A 22,872-nucleotide genomic window follows, 5' to 3' on the forward strand; every position below is an offset into this window, starting at 1 on the left:
CTCAAGAAACGACGTAATCGAACTTTCGCGGATCTCTGGAAAGGAAAAGGTTGAAAGTTACTCGACTGAAATAAATCTCTGGAAAGAAATCGTCGACCTAACAATGGATAAAGAGTCAGGGGGTGAAAAATTCGAATAAAAACGCTTAATGGGAAATGTAGCATTGTTGTCAACGCGACAATGACTAAGGTGCGTTCAGGGTAATTGTTGCGTGTAACAGTGTTTCCGTTGCGGATCGAATAGGGCCCGGTGGGTCATGATTCGGATCGAATCCCGTGCATGCGAATCGCCAGTGGGTACAAGGCCCCTGCTCATTGTCATTTGCCGCCACCAGAGTGGTCCTTTTTGCTCGTATCCGTTGAAACCGGCCTTCGAGCCACTGGCTCCGGCAAAAAGCCCGACGAAATTCCGTTGCGATTGAACCATACGCGCATACAAACTCACAGACAGGCACGCACAGGCAAATAATAATGTCTAGCCGATCGAATACGTTCTGGCCAGGGATCAAAGTGATTATCGAAGCAACGAGCCAGCAAAGAGAAGAGCAAATAGCAGGCAATGACTTCGCGATCCAACGAATCGCAACCAGACCTCGACGAAATGAGGTGCACACGGTTATTGGTCGGAAGTAGACTATTTATGGCAATTCATAGCTCTATGAATAGAAATATCGCGGAGTGAGATATTTATGCAAATTCATATTTCTACGTCGATACAAAGATGGAAAATACTTTTAGTTGTTACATATCTGAAAGAGTACCATTCTTTAGGTATTTTATACGTTTTCGTATTATGCGTTCTGTTTCGCAGCTTCCCCATGAATCTCCTAGAGAAGTCGACAGCCTAGTCAGAAGTACATATTAGAATAACCGTACCTCTCGTTTACGGGGAATTTAAAGGTTTAAGAATGCGCAGAACGTATATAACACGGAAGAATCTGTGAAACATTTGTAGAACGTGGTAGACGAGGTAAGTTTCCTCTTACATTCTATTTTTCTTGGTGTTATTGACTGGAAAACGAGCCAAAGCAAGACGAGAAATATGATCAAGCTGATAAAAGGAATAATATAAATTGCAGGCCTGAGAATAAAATAATACGCGAACGATAAGCTTTGATCGTAAACTAAGCAAAAATTGATAGAATTCGAGGAGAGACCGTGGCGAAATATGGAAAGAAAATTTGGCAAAAAATATGGACGACTTCAGACAAATATTCAAAATGAAAACTAAAAATTAAGTTGTCGAGTTGATCCTAAAGATCGGTATGATCGATATGTTTGTTAGATCAGGATCGTTGCCGATGGAATATTTTCCAATCGTTGCATCGATAAATTTACATGGATAATTTCGATATAAGGTATCACCTTCTGAAATTACCTCGAAGCGAAGTGAAAACGCGATAACTAAAAAGAGAAAAAAGCAGGTCGACTCTGACTGGTCGGTTCTCGTTTCTTCATATACATTCCATGGTCATTAAGTGTGTAAAAAATAACGAAAGCGATCGTTCCTTTCCATCAACTTTAATTCTACGTAGGCTGTTCCGCAACTGCGCCCGCAATTGTTACCGTCACGCGATTCGATGTTTTCCGATCTCAGATACCAAAAGGGTATTGCCCTGAAGATTCTCAATTCGAGATGTTCAATGGCGAATTAAACGTGCCGATGATTCCGGTATATAGCCGTGTAACACGCACCATGCAAATTCGAGGCTTCGTATTTGTATGGGTTTTATCGAGCTTCGCCTACAACGTAGTACAATTTAAGATTTAGTGGATTAAAGCTTGCTATCTAGATTTAATTACGTCCACTTTGCACGCGAAAAGATTAAAGTTACACACGTTCTGGTCTTATTCAAATTCTTTCCACACGATGGAATTTAATTATTAGATTATTATCGTCTGAATTATATTAGATCCATTTTGCATGCAAAAGAGACTAAAGTTGCGATCTCTAATTTTATTGAAATTCTCTCGGAACAATGGAATTTATTTATTAGATTATTACCATGTACAATGGATATAGAAAATATCATTCGTCGTCTTGGTTAAACCTTTTGAAACGATGAAACTTCGCTACCAATTTATCTGAATTCCTCAATCGTATATAATTTACGCGTAATGGCAGCTTAGTAGTTGCCGTTTCCTCGAACGATAGCAATCGTTAGTTTCAGCTGATATTCCACTTCTGAAAATTATCCTTGCACAACAGACATCAAATTCCTTAATCGTGACGTATCTAGTTAATTCCTATAGCAAGCGCTACATATTTTCGTACTGGCGGCACTGCCATGGTACGTCGAATGGTCACACTTAAATTTCCGCTACTTGAATTCAGTCAAATGTACAAAGTCTCAGCGGGGGATCGGTGAATAATTCTCGAGTCTATGGTGTTTAATGAATTCACACTTTTGAACGTGAACTCGGTCGACTCGGTGAAATCGCAAATCGATTCTTTAAGACTAAATTGCGCTATTATATTTGAATAATGTAAATACGATAGTTTTATATTTTTTATTTCGACAAATACAATTACTTTGATGAATCGAAATGACGAAATTTTTCTCGCGTCTTCCAGCTAGAGATTCTTCTTCCATTTTTTTCTTTCGTCCTTTTTTCGCGTCCAATATTCATCGCCATAATTAATAATCGTCCTTCGATGTTAGCAAATAGAAAAGAGGATATATCGACTGTCAAAGACGTTATGAATTTTCCAGACGGAGCAATATTCATTGTCTCATCCGCGTAAGTAAATCACGTTTGAAAAATGAATGCAAAGTACCGTAAAGAGCGCAATTGAAGAGATGTTTCAGCGAAGAAGTGAAAGATTTTTATGGAAGAGAAATTGATAAATTACCAGAAAGGTGGGGCATGGTCGTACATAATGACGGTCATTATACAGCAATTTAACGAGAAAGGTAAACGTATTGCAACATACACCATCGTTCGAGAGTATCGGAGTGCGTACTTATTTGTTTCTTTTTCTTCTTACAGGACTTCTTCATGAAATTATAGATCAAGAGACCATAATGATTTTATTATTAATATTATTATTGCTTTCGTAGAATATTATTAAGTTAAAAAAGATAATATTTGATGTAATTAACGATCATACGTCGTTTAATTATTTCAAAAGTTGTTTTTCATTCATTTTTCATCTTCTAATCTCGGGTTGTTCCTTTCATTGGAAAAGTCGAGGAAAAATTCAGAGATCAATTTCGATCGGAAATCTAATTGAATTCGAACGAGATTAAAATAGAATCTAATTGAATCGAAATAAGATCTAAGCGAAGAAATAGAAAATTCAAACGACGCAGACTTTTCTGAATGTCATTTGAATTTCATTAAGATTACTCGCACTCGAGCAAGCTAATTAACTTGTCCGATTGAAGTCGAACGAGTATTACACGAAGTTTATCGGTGGCTTTAAATGGTAGTTTCCGCACTGTCGAATAAAAGGGTCGCTGGATTTCTCGCGTAAAGAGAGAAGTATTTACCTGATCTCCTTTAGAAGTCTGGTCGAGATGTTCTCGGTGCAGACGTAGTTCTCGATATACCTGTGCTGATTTTCAGGCAGGCTACAATTAATGCTAGGCACACAAAGAGTCATGAAATGGGGTCTCAGTCGGCCGATCGTGTATTTGGCGATGTCGGTGATTAAAACAGTCGTTGCTGCTCCAAAACCGAATACGCCAATCTGAAATATCAAAAATATTACTGTGAGAATCTAGTACGAATTATGAGAATTATACAAAATTATAAGAATTGTGAAAATTGTAAAAATGTGTTCTAAAAAGTGCGTGAATTACAATAATATGATTATAAACAATGTTACAAAGATTTTTATTTACAGATAGCACGCGCGAAGGAACTAAGAAAGAATTCTCTATTATAAAACAAACGCATTTTAATTTTTAATAAGGTTAAAGTAAATTGAGACATTTGAGTGTTCTTTAAAATTCGTTTCACAGAAATACAATTCGTTTCCATCTTTCTAATATATAATAATTACTGTTATTGTTACTGAATCTAATAATCACTGTTATTCTTGAATTTTGGAATTTTAAAGACATCTGAATAAACATCTTATCGTATAAGTTGGGTCTTTAAAACAGAACTGTATGCGTTCGCAGATTTCCTTCTTTCTAATATATTTGCAACAAATAACGAAGAATCTTCCAAATATTGACAGAAAAGCGTGCGTTTCAGAACTGTTCTCACGAAGGTACACATGGGGAAGAAAGGTGTTAATAAGCGTGGGAAGAAAGGTTCTTCTTAAGATGGTCACGAGCTTTCCTTGGTCCCACCGTGTGATTTTAGAATCCTATCTGTTTTCTATTTCATTTCTATTTCATAGTTTGAATATCTATGGAAGAAAAAAGGCTTAGTACATCGTATGCTATTGAATATCTATGGAACAAAAAGGAGTTGATACACTTTATACGATAGTAGAAAAATATCTTGAGAGGTGTACCTTTTCATATGCACCCCATAACCATGGTGGTATGTTGTAGCCAAACAATATCTTCGTCGAATCTGCTTCACAATGCCTCGCGTAAAGATACTCTCCGATTATCATCTGCAACAAAATTTTTCCTTATAACGAAATATCACACTTTATGGTTAAATGACGACCAAGACACATTTTTTTTTCTCTCTTTGACACATTTACTACGTATGTCTCGTATAATCTGCGTCGGTACATACTTTCACGATATCTACGACGATACGAAGTTTTAAATGGGAGATATAGATTAGAAATCACGATGGTCATTTGTACAAGGTATTTCAGTTTCTTCCGGTCAAACTGTGGCGGGATATTTTATGGACATAAATGAAAGGAAAATATCCCGCTGCTTTAAAATATTCAGTGGTAAAAAATTAAATTTATTATCCAACCAAGTTCAGTCTTCGCGAAGAACCTCGCAAGTAGGTTCAAACATTCATCAACTGAATTTAAAACGCAAATAAATTAAAAAACTAAACGATACTTTTACTCTGAGAACGCATAATATTTCCAAATATAATAAAGCCTCGAGGCGACGAATCACATGTCACGAAAACATCGGTAAATGGTAAAAAATATTAAACAGAAATCACACAAGCTACAAGACGTTTCATTAAATCGTTATAACGTGATTGGCTGTAGAAACTCGATCCATCTATATCAATAACGTTCTACACAATCTTTTCCTTCCATTACCATCGAGCATCGCCTAAACTACAAATCAGTGGCTTTCTCTCTCCCTCTCAACCGCAAGAGAATGATTCGCAAAATCAGCGAAAGCTTCTGAAACCTGGCGTTTCACCGAATGACGAGCATAAAACACGCCTGTCTACCTTAGCTATCAACCACATGGAAACGAAGGTTCGCCTCGCCATGCCGTAAATAAACGAATCGTTGGAAGATAGGAAAAATCGAGCGAGTCCCTTTTTCTCCCTGTGCTGTCTCGCTCTTAGAAGAAAAGGATGTCGAAACAGGTAAAAACGAGGGAACCTGCCGTTGTATTTCATTCATTCGTGTCGTCATTCGGTCTTGTATCACCTGGCGACCTTTATCTGGAATCTGGCCGGTTAACCCACTTTTTGTTGGGGCCGTAACAGATCGCTGCAAGTCGGAGGAGAGATTACCAGCTTGAAAATGCTCTCAAGAATTTCGAAGTCGTCGCCTTTTCCCCACGGGTTCTTAATCGTGGATTATGCCCTCGGGACCCTCGTGCTGCTATCGATTAATCTTCGAGGGAAGAAGGAGAAGAGAACTGGTTAGGAAAACTACAGGCGAACAAGACGGACGATAAGTCACGTTATATAGAATTCTTTTCTTTCTTTCTAACCTTATGTCATTTGATCTGCCAAGGAGACGAGTCTGCCAAAGATTTATGAAATTTTATGAAACGAGCAAGAACATATTTGCATTCGACGTTCAATATTATACTTAACGTCATATTCAGATTCTTCTGCACAATGGCAACGCGATATTAAAATCAGAAGGTCAACAAAAGTATACTCATCGTGTTTGCCTCTTATGATCTTCGTATTGTCCCTACGAAACTTCATCAGACTCGAGTCTTTCGACTCGACACGAGTTTATCGAGTGAGAATATTTACCGTTCGTTTATCGAGTAATAATTATCCTTCGTCTATCGAGCATATTAATTAATTACCGTTTGTCAACCGAATAATTACCACTGTCTATCGAAGAGTTAGTTATCGTTTTGTCAACCGAAGAATTTTATATCCGTCAGTCTATCAGTCGATTGTCAATATGGAAATCAAGTAAGATTTCAATAAATCATTACACATCGTTAATTTACTTTTGAACAACTTTAATCCTCTACCGTGCCAGTATTCCCGCACACAGCAGGTTAGTCGAAAGTGGAGCTTATTGCCAGTTGCACTAAACGTCGGTTAACGCTACCTTCTCGTCGGCAATTAAATAGAACGTAACAATATATAGAGATATAATTTTTGGTTTCGACTTGACACAAGTTCCCTTCGTTTTTAACGATTTTACATTAAAATATTCCGCACGTGTGCAAACGCCTCAACAGCTAAGTCCTGGAACAGCGAAACGAAACGATACCAAGAAGATATAATACACTGACCCGTATAGTAAATTAAGATGTAGCTTTAGAGAATAAATAAACGAATAAATAGTGTTGCAGTATTAAAATTTCTAACCGTACTGTGATATTAAAATGTACACCTATGGCGTTCTTCTTCATGTGAAATCAGATTAATGGCCAACCATGTCCCTAGCCTAGAGGATTGCGGCATCTCTCGACTCCTGCGTTTTTAATTACTTTAACGTTTCACTTTCCCTTGTCATCGTTTGATCGATACGTCGGCTATTGTAAGACGAGAAATATGGCCACGTTAAGAGTTTGATGCGAGGGAAATCGAGGCGGTTCTGAAAGGATTGATTGATTCGTGGATGATTATGTATTTAGCCGCATAGTATATGGTTCCGCTGACGATACATGCTGAATGAAGTGCTGCTGATTGTATGAAGCCGTTTATTTGCCGTTTGTAACGTGGTTAATGGATATCACGGCCGGCATTGTGCGTGGGCCGCAGTAAATTACGGTTTCTAGGATTTCCATTGAATAGTGCATTCCTATATAATCTTACGTCGTCGTGTCACGATAATGAGCAGTGAAAGGATCGGCAAGACGATGGATTGAAAGAATAGAAGGGAGAAAATAATGGAAAATATCAATTATTCGCTAATTCGATATATGTAGCGGCACATGAGTCGACGAAAGATTTGAATCGGGAGAGACTCGTATTATTGTCCCTTGGAATACCAACGTTGTTTTGGTGTGCTAGCTTCGAAGATAAACGAACTCCGGACAAAATATTATTTGTGATCGTCGACCGAAGTTACGTTTCAACTTTTTATGACAACGCCTGTCGATGTAAATAGACGAACGTGCTCTCTAGGACAGTCATATAGTCGAATAGTTCGTCGAATAGCGAGCGTAGAATTGGACAATAGCATTGGGCGAACGACGATTACGACTGGCATACGCTATCTCTGTACTTGTACTTACATCGATTTTAATATACACGAACTGTTACAATTTTATCACTGGTCTTAAATTAAATACCAGCTCAGGTATATTAAAATAGTTGAATTTTATGCGATATAAATTTAAAAAAGAAGAGGATCAAGTTTTGATCCAGAGATAACCAGATTCGTCTTACACGATACTCTTCAGGGTCATACCATATTTCTTTAACGTGCAATTTGAATGAAATACGTCAATTATATCTTTACGTCATTGTCCAATATAAATGTACTATTTCATTCGGGCGTATTCCAGCGAAAAATAATGTTAAATGTAATCGACGCTACGAAGAATACAAAAAGTTATTTTTATAGAATTAAATTATAGAATTGATGTCCACGATTTTTGATGTAACACAGATGTTCCGGTTAATTAACTCCGATTCTCGTTACGTTAATTAATGCAACTCTTTTTAATGTCAATTCCCTTTTTCGACGTTATACATATCGTATTCTTTTACCAAGCAACGAGTGAATTAAAATATCAGTTTCGTCGTAAAAGCAATCGACCCATCCGCCTGTCTACCTTTCTTTGAGCTTGAGAAATAAGGGGATCAAAGCTCTGTTCCTACGAGCCTTCAGGGGTGTTACGGCGAACCCTTCTCAGATTCCTGACGAGCCAGAAACAGGTAGAAAATTCATGGCTGGATGAAACGGTTTCACGCGGACCAAGACGCAAACAAACGACTTCGGGTGGAATTCTCGTGAACAGCTCGGCTTAGAAGGGGGATCCGTTGCTAACAAGGGCCTGCTTATTATTTCAAGTGCCACTATACACGTTCGCGGACAGATCGAATGGCAATTTAATCGGCGAACAAGAAAGGATTGTGTGCTTGATCGCGAAGACAATCGTGAGAAATGTTTTCCTCTCCACTGTCATTTATGATTCTCTTCTTGCTTATCGATTATTTTTTTAAAACAATACGCGCTTCCCTTTCTTATTTTCTTCATCGCACAAATGCGAGGGAACGTAGCTGTGTATTTTCTATAAAAAGGAATTCTACGAATAAAACGGATAATAATGCAGGAAATTTCGAGGTAGCAAAAGTTTCAGAATTGCGATACGACGTAACAGGAAATTAATTTATGATAAAAAGATTTTGTATATCGTAGACTGTAGCGCTATGCGAGTACACAATTCTGCAGATGAGCCAACGCATCGGGCAATTTTGTACCGTGAGTCGTTCAAATCGCCTAATATCCGCTATCCTACCAACGATAAAGAAGCATAGTCTATTTAAAGAAACAGAAATAACAGTGAAACGTTTAAAAATTCTCCCTCCTTTATCCGCTAATAAAAAGTACGGTATATTCAAAGAAATAAAAGTCACTGTGGCATCTGTAAAAATTCTGCATTTCCACTTTTACCCAGAGATACACAGCGGTATAATATATTTAAAGAAATAAAAATAATCTTGAAACCTCTAAAAAAAAAAAAAAAAAAAAAAAAGAAATTACTCGCATAACTTCTCCGATACGTAACAACTTTGGTAAATAAAATCGTTTCGCATTTGTCTTCCAAATAATGGAGATACAATTAAGGCAATTAGAGTTATTGGGTCCATCCTATACGCGCTTAAGTCCATAATGACAATGTATCCAGCCATTCGTCATTAATCAATACATACATATAACCTGTCATTCGCCGACAGTTTGACATGTATATACCACCACTGAGATATTTCTTTCAGCTTATCTACGATCGCGTTTGACCAACGAGACGAAACGAAAATGAACGAGCACGAGATTAACGAGTAGCCATATGATAAGGGAAAAGGAAGCAATATAACCGAGGAATTCAGGTGAACGACGTTATTAACACATTAAAGGACGCTGATACGGTAAATGCATAATCTATGACCAAACCGGAAAGTCACTGATGTAACAGTCGTCTTATTCTTACTATTACGGTCAATTTATCTACGACATTAGAACGGTTCTGACAATTACAAATTGACGGCGATGACTTTCATTTTGTCGTTCGTTCGTTCAATTTAACATATCGTTGAAAATAATCGCTCCAGATGTATTTATACTTTTATAATGTTTCGTTTAATCTGTTCATTGAGAAAGAATCGTTGAATTGCAGTTCAGACGATCGATATTATTCTCAACATTATCGTAAAGAATACTCTAGACTCTAGACGATCGATATATATCGTCGATACAGTGTTGAGAATCTTAAATATTGACGATAATATCGATCGTCTGAACGCTTCTTTACATAACAATTCCTTATAATCTCGTTTCAATCAATTTACATTTGCCAAAGTCCTTTTTCTGATTTTTACAAATAAATCGTATCGCTCGTAGAAAGAAGTCGAGCAACGTGAATGTTCGTGGAGTCAAAACGATTGAAAATATACTAGAACGTATCGACTAAGATCTATTCCCTGTGCATTATCCCGCACGTCACTCGAACGTCACTACTCGTTATCCCAACCCTAAAGACCATTTATACATTCAACTAATAGAACAGGCTATGTAGCAAATGGTTACCATTTAACGGCACCAAGAATAGCTCGGATAGCTGTATGACGTGCAATCCAATTATCCGAAATTTACCGCCGAAAATGTAACTGTCTTGAAGTAGTCCCCTTGATTATCCAATTAACCAGCTTGGAGCGTGTAACAGCGCGAACACGAGAACCGGCGTATAACCGTCCAAAAATACAACCTAGCCGGGCCATGCTTCGTTCCATTACCGATCGTCCTATTTGTTTTTCCCGCCAGTGCCTCGGGGGTGTCTATCACCGAGAAAACGGCGAACGAAAAAGGCTAGGGAGCACGACACCCTTTAATCTTTCTCATTACGTTATTACAGGGCCCCTTTGTAGCGTGATTACCACTCGGAAAGGTTGACTGGCAGTCGACGCAACGGAATGGACGCAGGCAACGCGGTTTCAACAATCTCTGAACGTCCTCGGGCTCCGCTGTTCCATCGACTGTTGGCCAAAAACAAGCAAAGAGAAACGAAGAGGCATCTTACCGCGCGGTTTCAGGAATTTCCAGGCGTTCTGCAGGGGTCCTTCGATTCTGGTGTTTCATCCAGTGTGTGTTCTCTTAAGGCGCGTTTAAACCGAACGTGCAAGGAACATAGAAATCAGGGACCCACTGGAAAGCCAAGCTAAGCTGTTCTACGCTGTGCAAAGTTTGAAACTGAGGTTCCCTTCGATACGTTGTACATATAGGGAACTGCGAATGAAATATTCGATGACAGAAATGCATGTACTCATAGAGATCTATATATAGAGTGTTTGGTCGCCCCGATTTAGGCTACGATTACAGCGTGGATAGAGTGCTTCCACGAATAGAACATCAGAAGGATCGAATACGTACACCGATAAGAATGTAATATGCATATTTGATTGGCGTGACTTAGGCTACGGTTGCAGTGGACGCGTGCTCTGACGAATGAAACGTCTGAAGACTGAGATGCTTACACTCCTAAGAGTCTATATATCTATATACGTACGAAGATACGTAATTGGTCCGGTGCTTGTTGCTTGCTGTCTTGCTATGGTTACAGTGTATGTGTGTTCCGAATGAAACGTCTGAAGATCGAAATGCAAATAGAATTGATAAGAATCTATATATAATATATATATATACATATTTGATTGCTCTAATTTATCCTACGATTACAGTGGATCCGTCTTCTAACAAACTGTCATTCTAATAAATGAAACACGATAACCGAACAATTGAAGAACGATATAATCGCTCTCGTACATCTAATCTATATACTTGATTATTCTGACCATATACTTACTTACACTTGTACAGTTACTGTCATGAGAATCTATACATTCGCAGGCAACAATACGCCAAAACACGTACTCGCTGTGACCATGGCTTAAGAAGGCACAAAGAGGGTCGAAGAAGCCACTTGCCACTTGCCACACAGTTTCAAGAATCTCTAAGCGTCCTTCTGCTCTCGTGTTCCATCGACTGTTCGACTAAAGCGAAGCATAGAGAAGCGAAGAAGAGCAAAGAGGATCGAAGTAACGCGTTGCCCGCGGTGACAGCGTTAATTCGAACATCGTGCGTACGACGAGCCGCAAAGCCAAAGTAAAATAGGCCCTGACACGTTTCAGACATAGGCTGCCTCCGGAAATTTGCAGACACGCGCATGCATCCGGAACGATATCGCGAACGACGATCGCGATATCCTTCGCTCGCGTTGGTCGCTTGAGAATACCTTCGAATTCCATGGAAACGTGAATAAGAAGAGCTTTTGTGCAGCGATGGTAGGACGTCGTAACTCGGTATCAAGATATCGACAGGACGGAGTTTGCGAGCGTTGAATAAGATCCGGGAGATATCGAGGGTTGAATAAGTAAAGGATTCGATCTGTCATGCTTTCTTTGTGCGTCTGAGAGACTTGCTCGTTACCGAGGAATGCTATCGTCGGAGTAGACTTCGCTGAATTTGCTGAGGTTTTAATATAATTCTTTATAACGCGATACGAGTGAAACTTACATATGTAAGCGAGGAACGCTTTTGCAAATTTAAATTTTTGTCGATATAGCTGGAGAAATGGAACCTACATGGACATTTCTCTCGTCCATCAAATGTTGCAAGGAGTAATACGTTTCGAATATTTTATACATTGTTGCGTGTTTAAATTTCTCGTATATTGACAAACGCGGTTTTGACGAAATCTTCTGCTGACCTAAAATTGTTACTTTCAACCTTGGCCTAAACTACATAACGCAATCGCGACGATCTCATAACGGTATCAAAGAAATTGCAAAATGTTTCGTACGATACGCGTAACATATCCAGAGAAGATACATCTGCGACTGTTCCAATGCTTCCTATTTTTCTAACGATACCCATAAAGATCTACTTCGTTGCATATTCCAAAAATCATAGCTAATTCCGCAATTCGACGCTGGCTTTCGAGAGAAAAAGAAAGATGCAAACTACTCGTCGATAATTTTCGGTTCTCGTTTACAGATATCCGTATCACGCATCGCTGAAGATAACTATAATGTTGTAAGACATATCGTGCAAACATCTATAAATACCATGCAACTATCTATGGAATTCGAACGATTTTCCGCCATAATCCTATGTATAGGAGACTACGCGGAGGAAATATGAAAATATTCGACGAAGCAGCGAAGAGAAGGCCCCCGGGGACACACACGCATCTGTTCAGTTTCCTTTAGTGGGTAACGACCCCTTGGTAGCCCGAGCCTGGCCCGAGTGCAGTTTCCAAGGATGCAAATAGAGGATGCAGTCTCTTCTGCCCTCGCTCGGCAAAAATACATCAGTGTGCACGTGCACCACTTCCAGATACCGTAAATCGATTCCCACGACCACCGAAACTTAACGAATGCACTTCTTTCGTCGTTGCATCCCACATGTGCCGACATCCTTATGCGGTCACACCTATATGTATACGTGTCTTCGTCTCAATCTTACACCTATATACGCGTTTTCGCTCGGTTCTTTCTACTTTCCTCCTCTAGTCATTCCTTCTTTTTTTTCCTTTTTTTTTTTTTTTTGTTAACTCTTTCTCGCTTTCCATGTATGCTTCTTTCGTGGACTGATGGCTCGTCGACAGGAGCTTGAGAAGCACGTCGAAAATATCTAGCGATATATTAGATCTACGCGGAGGATCGTATCTGGCAAGGGCGAGAGCAAGAAACAGATAAAGAACAGCTGTGGCGGCGGTGTCGTCAGGAAATTAGATAAAAAGATAGGAAGCTTTTTTTTTTATTTCCTCGCGAGACTACCACTTGCCGACATCTCAACTACTTCGAGGAGCGTCACAAATCTGTGTACATCTGGAAGACGACAGGGTCTTTTTCGACGTGGAGTACATTTCAGTCTTTAACCATTTCACGCTCGATATTTCACATACGCGACATTCTGCTTTCATATTGTAAATTCTCCGTGAATATTTACGCGAATTTATATTTATATCGATATAACTGGAGGGAATTAATTTCGTTCGTTTCACGTATCGTAATCGCTATACATCGAACCTTTTATGTATCTTTCGCATGCTTGCTATTGTTGTTGCTGTACTATATTTTATCGAGTTGACAATCAAGCGATTGCAGATTTTGTCATTAGGCGATATTGCAAAATCCGCGATCACTTAGTTGCCAAGCAATGCTATACAGTACATTTGCACGCCTTCAAGTTTCTCATAATATTCAGTGTCTATTTATTAGTTTTAATTAACTAAACGACAGGTATATTTGTTCCTGGTGAAACCGGTTTCAAATTTTGGTATATTATATAAAATCTTATCTTTTGAACAGAAAAGATAAATAGAAAAAGTACAATACAATTAAAGGGGGAATTTTTAAAAAAAGATTATGAAATTACGAGAAGAAACACGTAACGTGCGAGTTTCATAATCGTACGTACGATTAATTTTGTTTACACGAAAGTTACGCAAACAAACGGAAGAAATATCGAAAAATATTACGATCACGAGAAAAAATAATGACCGAATAACTTATCAACGGATGTCATTATCGTCGCTCATTGATAATCAAAAACAGTGAAACCTTCATTATCAAAACTCACATAATTCGAATGCTCTTATTATCTAAATATTTTATTATCAAACACTTTTTTTCCCCGACGACCTTCTAATTACTTTTTTTTCGACCAAGAAACGATCTATGCTTCGTTAACGAGAGAATAACTTTTTTTCCGGGAAATTTTTATATAATTTCGTAGATCTGAAATTCTTTTAAAATGAATCGTAGATGGTAGGAGTTTTCGATTTGTTAAATTTTATTCCTACGATTTCCAGATAGAGATTACGATAATAAAGCGGAATTATGGTTAAAAATCAGATACCGTTGGCAAATTTTAAAGATAACGTTAAGTGGAACATTAAATATTGACCTTCGTCGATGATTCATTTTGCATGGAACACTGTTGCGTAAAATATCAGAACATTTAGATATCATTGCTAAAAATCGCGCACAGATGAAAAAATGTAAAAACAGAGTCATATTTTATCTCTCAATTTTTTTGCCACGAAACATAACTATCATTGAAGCTTATTTCCTTAAAATTCTATTAGCTGTTTCTTAAAAAAAAATTCGCATGCATAACATTTCCGAATATCTTTGTAAAATGTTGATTACTCGAAAGTTTATTACGTAATGAGTAAATAATTAACTTAACTGGCTTAAATTAATTACGATACACAAGCCGAGTCATTAAAGACTATCGCCTGGAATGATTTCTTACCTATTAATTTTTTCAAAAAATATTTAATTTATTAAGTGAAACAGATGAACGTTGTTTTCGTTGAACTGCGTAAATGCCAATTTTCATTACCTAAAGGAAAATAAATAACCTGGAAAATTCCAGTGTGCTATCTTTTTCCTTTTCCAATTATTATTTTAAAAAGTAACTTAGAGTCTATTAACCGTTTACTTCAATAGTCGTGCCTCTTTATTCACTCGAATAATATGTATATTCTATTACATTCCCCCTACAATGAGTTCTTCTGTCGTCGATAAGATAAAAAACACAATAGTGGGCAAATGAATTAATAAATGGATATTACGAAGAGGCCTTGAAAGGGGAAAGATCATCGGCATTCCATAAACAAATATCAAAATCCAATTAACTGGCATGTGAAAAAACTTTAAGTTTGGCAAACAAGAAAATATAAAATATTTGTTCCGTCTTAACCGTAAACAACGTTGCAAACATAGATCCAAAAAGTGTATCCACTAATCTTAAAATTAATCTGTAAAATATTCACTTCTTTTCTTGTTTCTCTTATTTCAATAACATTGAACTACAATAGCCGCTATAAATAATTAAAATGAATTAAATAGAGAATACAGAACGATAACTCTGGTAATTTAGAATTAGAATATCACCTTTCCCCATAAAATATCGCCACGATATACAATTAATATATACATACATAATTTGTAAATAAAATAAAATATTTGTCGCGTAAAAATAAAAACACCTGTCTTCCTTATAAAATTCCCCCGTTTACGTTCTAATTCTTTCAAACTAACACGCTAAGGACCGTAACAATGTTAAAATATATCATCAGAAGAATCCTAAAAAATATAAACTGGCTTTTAAAAAGACCATTCAGTCAACATGGTAGTCAGCCGTTTTCGGCATTGCTGGCGCGTCAACAGTATCATTTTCAAGATTTAAATTCATCCTGTCGGCGTTTCTCACACACTGCGTGACCCCTTGTATGTTTAAGAAACACCTCGTACAAAATATCCCGACCGCAAGAAAAACGATAGCGACGTCGTCGAGCTATCGTCTGACGCTTCTTTTCGGACCAGGGAAATGAAGAATCGCAGCAGGTGACTCACCGTGCATATAGGAAGTAAAAGACCAATGACGTAGAGCATCACGCTGGTTACAGTCGACGTGTGGAACGGATGATATAACGACTCGTCATTGCAGAAGAATCCACGCTTGTACGGTTTGCCGAACAGGAAAAACATCAGCACCGCACCACCCACTGCAAACAGAAAACGGACCATCAGATGTCGATCGCCGCCTGTACCATTTTTATTCAATTTATTTCTTTGATCGGCGATGACGCCACCTTTGTATCGTGTCATTGCTCGCGAAGGCGAATGACGCTACGTCGCGTTGGCGTCACGCGAATTGTTTTCAAATGACGTCGGAGATATTGGCGAATTTCAAGGAAAAATGTTTCAATCGCAGCTGAGGTTTGCACGTATGACCTCGAACCAGCACGATAAAATTGTACGCGTAGAATGGAACTGAAGAATTTTTCTCGTGATATTGGATTGGCAACTAAGTGATCGCGGATTTTGTCAATACCACCTAATGAGAAAATCCGCAATCACTTAGTTGCCAATCCAATAGAATGAAACTTTTCTGTTCGAAGCTTAGTTTTCGAGAAAGTCGAGTTTGAAAATTTACTTGAACATGACTGTACAGCAGAAAATCATCGGTAGGATGTTATTCTACGTGTGAAAACAGGTGGAAAATGTAGAATAAAATTTGTTCATAAGACGCTCGGTTCCTGAACAAAGCGAACTTGAAAACGTACCATCCGCGTGTATTGGGTCGATTATTATCTAAACACGAACAGACTCTACTTTCGTGAAGATGCAACTTTAAATGGAAAAATTTTGTTTCAAATTTGTTCACTTATTTTCGTACGTAGAATAGCCTCGTAATTATTTACTCCTGTCTAGTCGATACTTAGCCGAATTCATATATATCCAACGAATACCCAAAATTCTCTCGAAAACTAAATTTGAAAGGAGAACATTTTATTCTATATTTTTCCCTTCGTTCTTTCGTAAGAAATCACCTCGTACTCGCTTGTACATGTTACACGATCGCGTTACACGATCTGTATATTCTATATATCTATAGCTACATTTTTGCACCTTTCGATTCATCAGAAATGCATCAAAATCCGCAGTCCATTTATTCCCTACTTCTTTCAAAGTTAAGTAAATCTAAATCAAACTCGAGACGAACTAAGGACATCGTTTTTTCTTTATTTCCCAAATTCTTTTAATATGTGTTTGTGTATATATATATGTGACGGCACTCGACAACAAATACCGCCACTCGACGCTAACTTTTACCGGACAACGGTAGCGCAGTGGTTGGCGCCTTAGATTACGAACGTTCGAAACCCGGGTTCGAATCCCGGCAACTGGAGTCTCCGATTTTTCTTCCACGATACAAAAATGAGAAGAAAATCAGCAGTAGCTTATTATAGCGACGTCTACATTAGCAGCTACAATCATCACAGACAACACGATACACCTCATATATATGAAAAGACATCGGGGACCTCCCTTTGGGATTGTTGAGGAAAACCCCAATACCCTAGTCCAGACGTTTACTTACTATAGCTACACTTAAGTAATAAAACTAAGAAATAGTTGTAATGTTCCGATTATGGGTGCTCAAGGTTTGTGACGATAGGCTTTTTGGGCTCGAAGTGACATAACGGGTCACTGAACGTAGCCACGGTCACGGGAGGGAGGGACGTGTACCTATCACAGGTATGGAATAATTATTATAGCTCTCCTTAAAAACAAAGATTGACCCGAGAGGTGGGGAGAGGACTATATAAGGGCAGTTCCGCTTGGACTGCGATTAAAGTCTATGGAGTCTATTCAGAAGAGTACTACTTGCACGTTGAGTGACACACCCAAGATCGTGCATCACATCGCATTCGTCGTCCCGTTGGCCGTGGATTCGTTATCGAACCTGAATTCATTGTCATCGACATTTCGACCATCCGATCGCCGCTATTACTTGTACTTTCTTGTAATAATCACATTTGTACCAATAATAAATATCAACTGTAACCACGATGGAAAATTCGAGCGAAGGTTCGTCAAACGTCCAAAATTCCAACATTAACCCGGCATAATATATCTAACATAATGTGTGCATATTACTTCTCATGCTACCGCGCGTAGCTATTTATATGTATGCAGCACAACATGATGTAACGCTTACACGACTGCTTGGAATACGACTATGTACTCACTCGAAAGATTGCTTAATTAATACAGTAAGCGGAAGAAATATGGTGAGATCGTTAAATCAACGAAGCATCGGATTCTCTATGTACTCGAGTCTCAAGTTTCGCTTGAGTCAGATTAGGATTTGACGTTATGACGCACGAATGAACAGAAATCTGCGAAGATATAGTAATTTCCGATTTTATTGTGTCAACGACAGTAGTGTTACACATCAAATATTTTCTCGCAATGTCCTCGCACGCGTAAGCTTGTACACTTGTGTCGTTCAAGGCCAATTGCATTAACTCAGCGCGAATACCGTTACGCTGTAAAATATTTCAGTTTTGTTGTTGCCGATTCATACAACACGCGATACCTACATAATTTCAAGCTAATGATAAAAATAATTGAGCTAATTACAAATAATTGAAAAAAAGAAGAAAGTTTCGAATTATTTCAAAGCATTGTCCAAGTATGTATAAAGGTCATTCGCGAACAATTTGCTTAAAACTTCATCTAAAATGAAAGCTGTGTCTTTTTTTGCCAATTTTTTTAGATTTCTATCGGATCCTCGTTATCATTAGATAGATTTTCCATAAACGTACAGGACAACAATTGACGCTTCCTTAAAGAAACGTGACCGAACTTGCTAATTCCGAGTGTCATCGTACGTGCATAAGTAGAAAGGAGATTTATGGCGCTCGTTGCGAATAACGATACATACATCGTCCTTGACATAAACGAGACATCATCGTATTACGCGATGACTATCCGTGTAATGATAACTAAATTTGTTGCTCGTGCGCGCTCCTGCGCTAACTACGGTACTGCGCGATTCAAAATATGTGCGCTCCTTCCTTGTTTGACAATCGTCTGACAGCACGTTTGACACGTGCTCCGTCTGCATTTTAATCGAAGTGCAAACACGACGAAACGTTAAACTATCGATCGATGGTTTATTATTCGATTAACGCTGACGCACGAGAAATATCGAAACAAACAGGTGCAAAATTTATCCTTCGCTGCGGAACTTTAAACAACGTGACAACGTTATAACTCGAATCGTAATCTACGTTACGACTCGTGATTCATATTTGACATATTTGGATAGCGTTCTATCACTAAGTACACGACCGAATATTGCAAGAAAATTCTTTCAACAAAGACACAAAGTTTGACAATTTTGGAGGATTGTTTCGCCTATTGGAAAATCTGGTTAACAAGATCTCCGCTTAAAATTCCTTTATCATTCGATTATCTTCGTTGATTCGTACATCTTATCGGAAATCTGCTTACGTTTGTTACCAGAAATCTAGCGCAAAAATTCTCAACCTCGTATCCTCTACTTATATCCTCAACGATCTTTCCTATGCTTATCATCGCTGTCGCAATTGCCACGAGTAATCGATAAAAAAATCCCTGCAAAACGCTTAATCAAAACCGCCTAACAACTGGCGTCTCCTCCCACCTTGTACGAGCTTAGAAACGCCACGTTGAAAGATTATACAGCACATTAAAAGGCACACCCTGTTTCAACGGAACGTACGTAAGTACAACTTTATCAGTTGCGATTACTGGCCGAACCCAGGCATAATAAGTCAACGAGTCGATTTTCATAATTCGCCGATCACCAACGCGGTTGCGTCACATTTCAGCCAGATATCGAGCAGAGATTGCCGGTTGCGTCGATTCGATTTTTCTTTTTCACCCGCAACGATTCCACGAGCGAGCGGACGATCAACCGTGGCTACGATAATTCGAAAATTGAACAGCAGTTCTCTTATCTGTGGCGCATTGCGTTTGCCGCGCAACGAGTTTCCATAATTTTCGATAACCATAAGGCCGATAAGCTACCGAGGATCCATCGTTCGCGCTATCTATCGCTACTATCTAATATGAGATGGCAAGGCGAGGTAAAAAGGGGCGGAAAAATCAGGAATAAACCGGCGTGGTGAAATTACGGCGTAGCAGCCGGTGGAACGCCGACGCTGTTATCCTTCGCTGTTTACTCGATGAAAATCGTGAGATGCCTCGCCTTCGCTACCTGGAAATACCTCGGCTCGATCGAGTCAGCTATTAAGATAATTGTCAGGCTCGCTTTTAAGCAAAACGAGGCAATACGGTGAGCAGGTTGTAACAACTGTAGCTACTCGCACGGGATCACACGTGGTCATTATTTATGTAGCCGGACTACGTTCGAGCTCACCGCTGTTGCATATATTTTACGCACTGCTTGAAGTTTCATGATCATTCGCCGGTGATTGTGCCTGGAATTTATTGCTGACCACAGGGGCAGCCGGTAATATTTAGAAATATGCGAGGTACCGTGTGTTTTTGGAGCTATTGGCATGGCGCACGGATTGCCTTTCCAAGAACTCACACACCGTTTTATCGCCTCGTTGAATAGCAGACAAGGGGTGAAATTTTGGCGGGTAATCGCTCCGACATTTCCAGCCGTTTCCAACGCTGTAACGTGCATTTTACTCTTGTTCCGCTTTTTGTTCAACTTCAAGCTAAACATACTCCTCCGTCGAATTGTTATTTCTTGTCGTTTACGAAACTTTGGAACTTCTTCGATAAATTGTACGCGCCCGTTGATGAACTCTGCGATTGCAAGTAAAATCAAGCACTTTGTAATTACAATATCGTAGCGATAATCGCACCGGTATAACGACCTAATGATATTAGCCAACTCGAAGATTATTATAACGATCGATCCTACGAGGAAGCAACGTCTACCGAGACGTAGTTGGGTGATTATCCGCAGAATTTTCCAGCTTCATCTTTCCGAGGATGAAGCTACACGCTAAAAAATGTTATTGCCCATTTTCACGAAGGATAAATAGCTTATACAGGTTGGAGTTTCTCACAACAGTACCAGCGAGAGTAAGTAATTTATTTTTTGAAAGTGGCACATTGGACGCGCGCTCGTGTAATTTAGAAATTGATAGAAAGTGCAGTCGATCGATTTGGTTCCATGTGCTACGTGGCGTCATTCCGTCATTGCGCGACGCCCTGTATAATTAAATTACAAACTGTACGTGACAATATTGCTCGAACATAAACGAATCGGAATCGAACGTGGAATAGAATTCGAACTAAACGTAGAATTCGCGTTAAATTGAAACTAAACATAGTGTAGGCAGGCGACCATTGAATTAGGACGAGTTGATATATTCTTAACGTCTTATTACGTCTGTTACTATTTTAATCGCAAATTGAAGGAAGTTGATTTGACTGGGAACAGTGAAAAATGTGAAATTCGTTAGAATAAAGTTAAACTTCGAACTATTCGACAGCCGTTAATGATAATCAACGATAATTATCGCGCGTTCTCTGTCATTCGTCTAATTGGGTTGCATGCTTATCCGAACCACTATACTCGATGTCGTAACATCCGTTCTGGATAAAAGTACTCTATTTAGAATTTTAATTAACGCTCTATGGTAAATATAACAAGCAAAAACTGGATAAACGCTTCCATTAATTCTGCGTTACGCGCGTACAAACTTGTTTGTTCTGCTGTTCGTGAAAAATTGAAATCATTGATATAGATAGTCTGAACGCTTCGCAGGCGGATAACGAGTTTTAACTCCCATTCGATTATCTAAATGTAAAAGGCGAGAAAAAGAGAGAGAGAGAGAGGTTTCGAATTAAATTAAACCGAGCTACAAATTATTCTGTTCATTTGCCTCTCCTTATTTACGCATGAATTATTCAGAAATTATGCGTTATCGCTTAGATCCTCTTTTTGCGTGATTTATTTATGAAATGCGTTAGTTCTCTGGTAAAAATATCGCTATTACTATCACAATATTATTACAAGCGGCGTAATATCCTACTCCCAAACATACACACGTTCCTGCAACTTACATAACGTCACATATGTTTAACAAAAAGTACACACGAAGATAAGGAAGATATTACCCACTCATAAGGAGAGTCGTAATCTTCGAATCCAAATAGTTTATATACAATCGCCATACGTTTGTCAAATTTACGTAACCACCAATTAAATTAATCTCCGGGAAAAATGCAGCAGAATGGAACCATCGAACGTGGAATGTTACTTAAAAATCGTACGCTTTAATATTAGCAATATTCCTGTTTGTAAATCGTATTTATCAGGTGATACGAATTAAAACAATAATGACGAAATACATTAATCTTCTTCTTTCTATTTGTTACATGTTAAAAATAAATATATATATACACACGCATAAATAAATATATATATATATATATATATAGAATGTACGAATAAAAATCTTAAAGACATCGAGACGTAGCTATTATTCCATTTTAAATGACACGGAACGTACGTGATCCAACTATAAACGTACTATGCTTTCTGTTATTTCATCTAACAATACAATGTGAAAGGAGAATCGCGAGCATCAACATGTTTCTCGCGTTTCTCGCTGCCAATAAACGTAATCGATACGAATACGAAAACAATTTGCAGTAACAGTATCCGTGTCGGTAATCTTCCTGGCTGTAATACTCGCGGTTCGAATGCACTTGGTGAACGCGTGTTATGCAAGGACTGATAATGAACACAATACGTGCGTATTATTCGCGATTACGAACGGGACGGGCATATCACGTACAGTCTAAGCAAAACAGATTTAGATCCGCCTTGACATCTATTTGAAAGCATAGGTATACCTCGAGCAGTCGTCATCGACGCGAATTTCTGCACACCGGATGACTAAGCATCCCAACCATTTAACTATACCGTTGCTTCACGCTGCCATTCACCTATCCTTTTCATCGATCGTACCGATAATAAAACGTATCACAAGCGTCTCTG

At 38.5% G+C, this 22,872-nt stretch overlaps 1 protein-coding gene across 4 annotated transcripts in view; it reads right to left on the bottom strand.

Moving 5' to 3' along the window:
* LOC126864161 (putative phosphatidate phosphatase) overlaps positions 1–22,872 on the bottom strand; it is a 61,830-nt gene that overhangs the window by 27,611 nt on the left and 11,347 nt on the right. For all 4 annotated transcript variants that reach the window (XM_050615186.1, XM_050615190.1, XM_050615188.1 and 1 more), the window contains exons 2-4: positions 15,903–16,054; positions 4,471–4,575; positions 3,494–3,693 (exon numbers count right to left, since the gene is read on the bottom strand). In XM_050615186.1, coding sequence (XP_050471143.1) covers positions 3,494–3,693; positions 4,471–4,575; positions 15,903–16,054 — 457 coding nt within the window. The remainder of the gene's footprint in view (positions 1–3,493; positions 3,694–4,470; positions 4,576–15,902; positions 16,055–22,872) is intronic.

The sequence above is a fragment of the Bombus huntii genome, chromosome 3 (assembly GCF_024542735.1).
Source record: "Bombus huntii isolate Logan2020A chromosome 3, iyBomHunt1.1, whole genome shotgun sequence".
In the NCBI taxonomy this organism is placed as follows: domain Eukaryota; kingdom Metazoa; phylum Arthropoda; class Insecta; order Hymenoptera; family Apidae; genus Bombus; species Bombus huntii.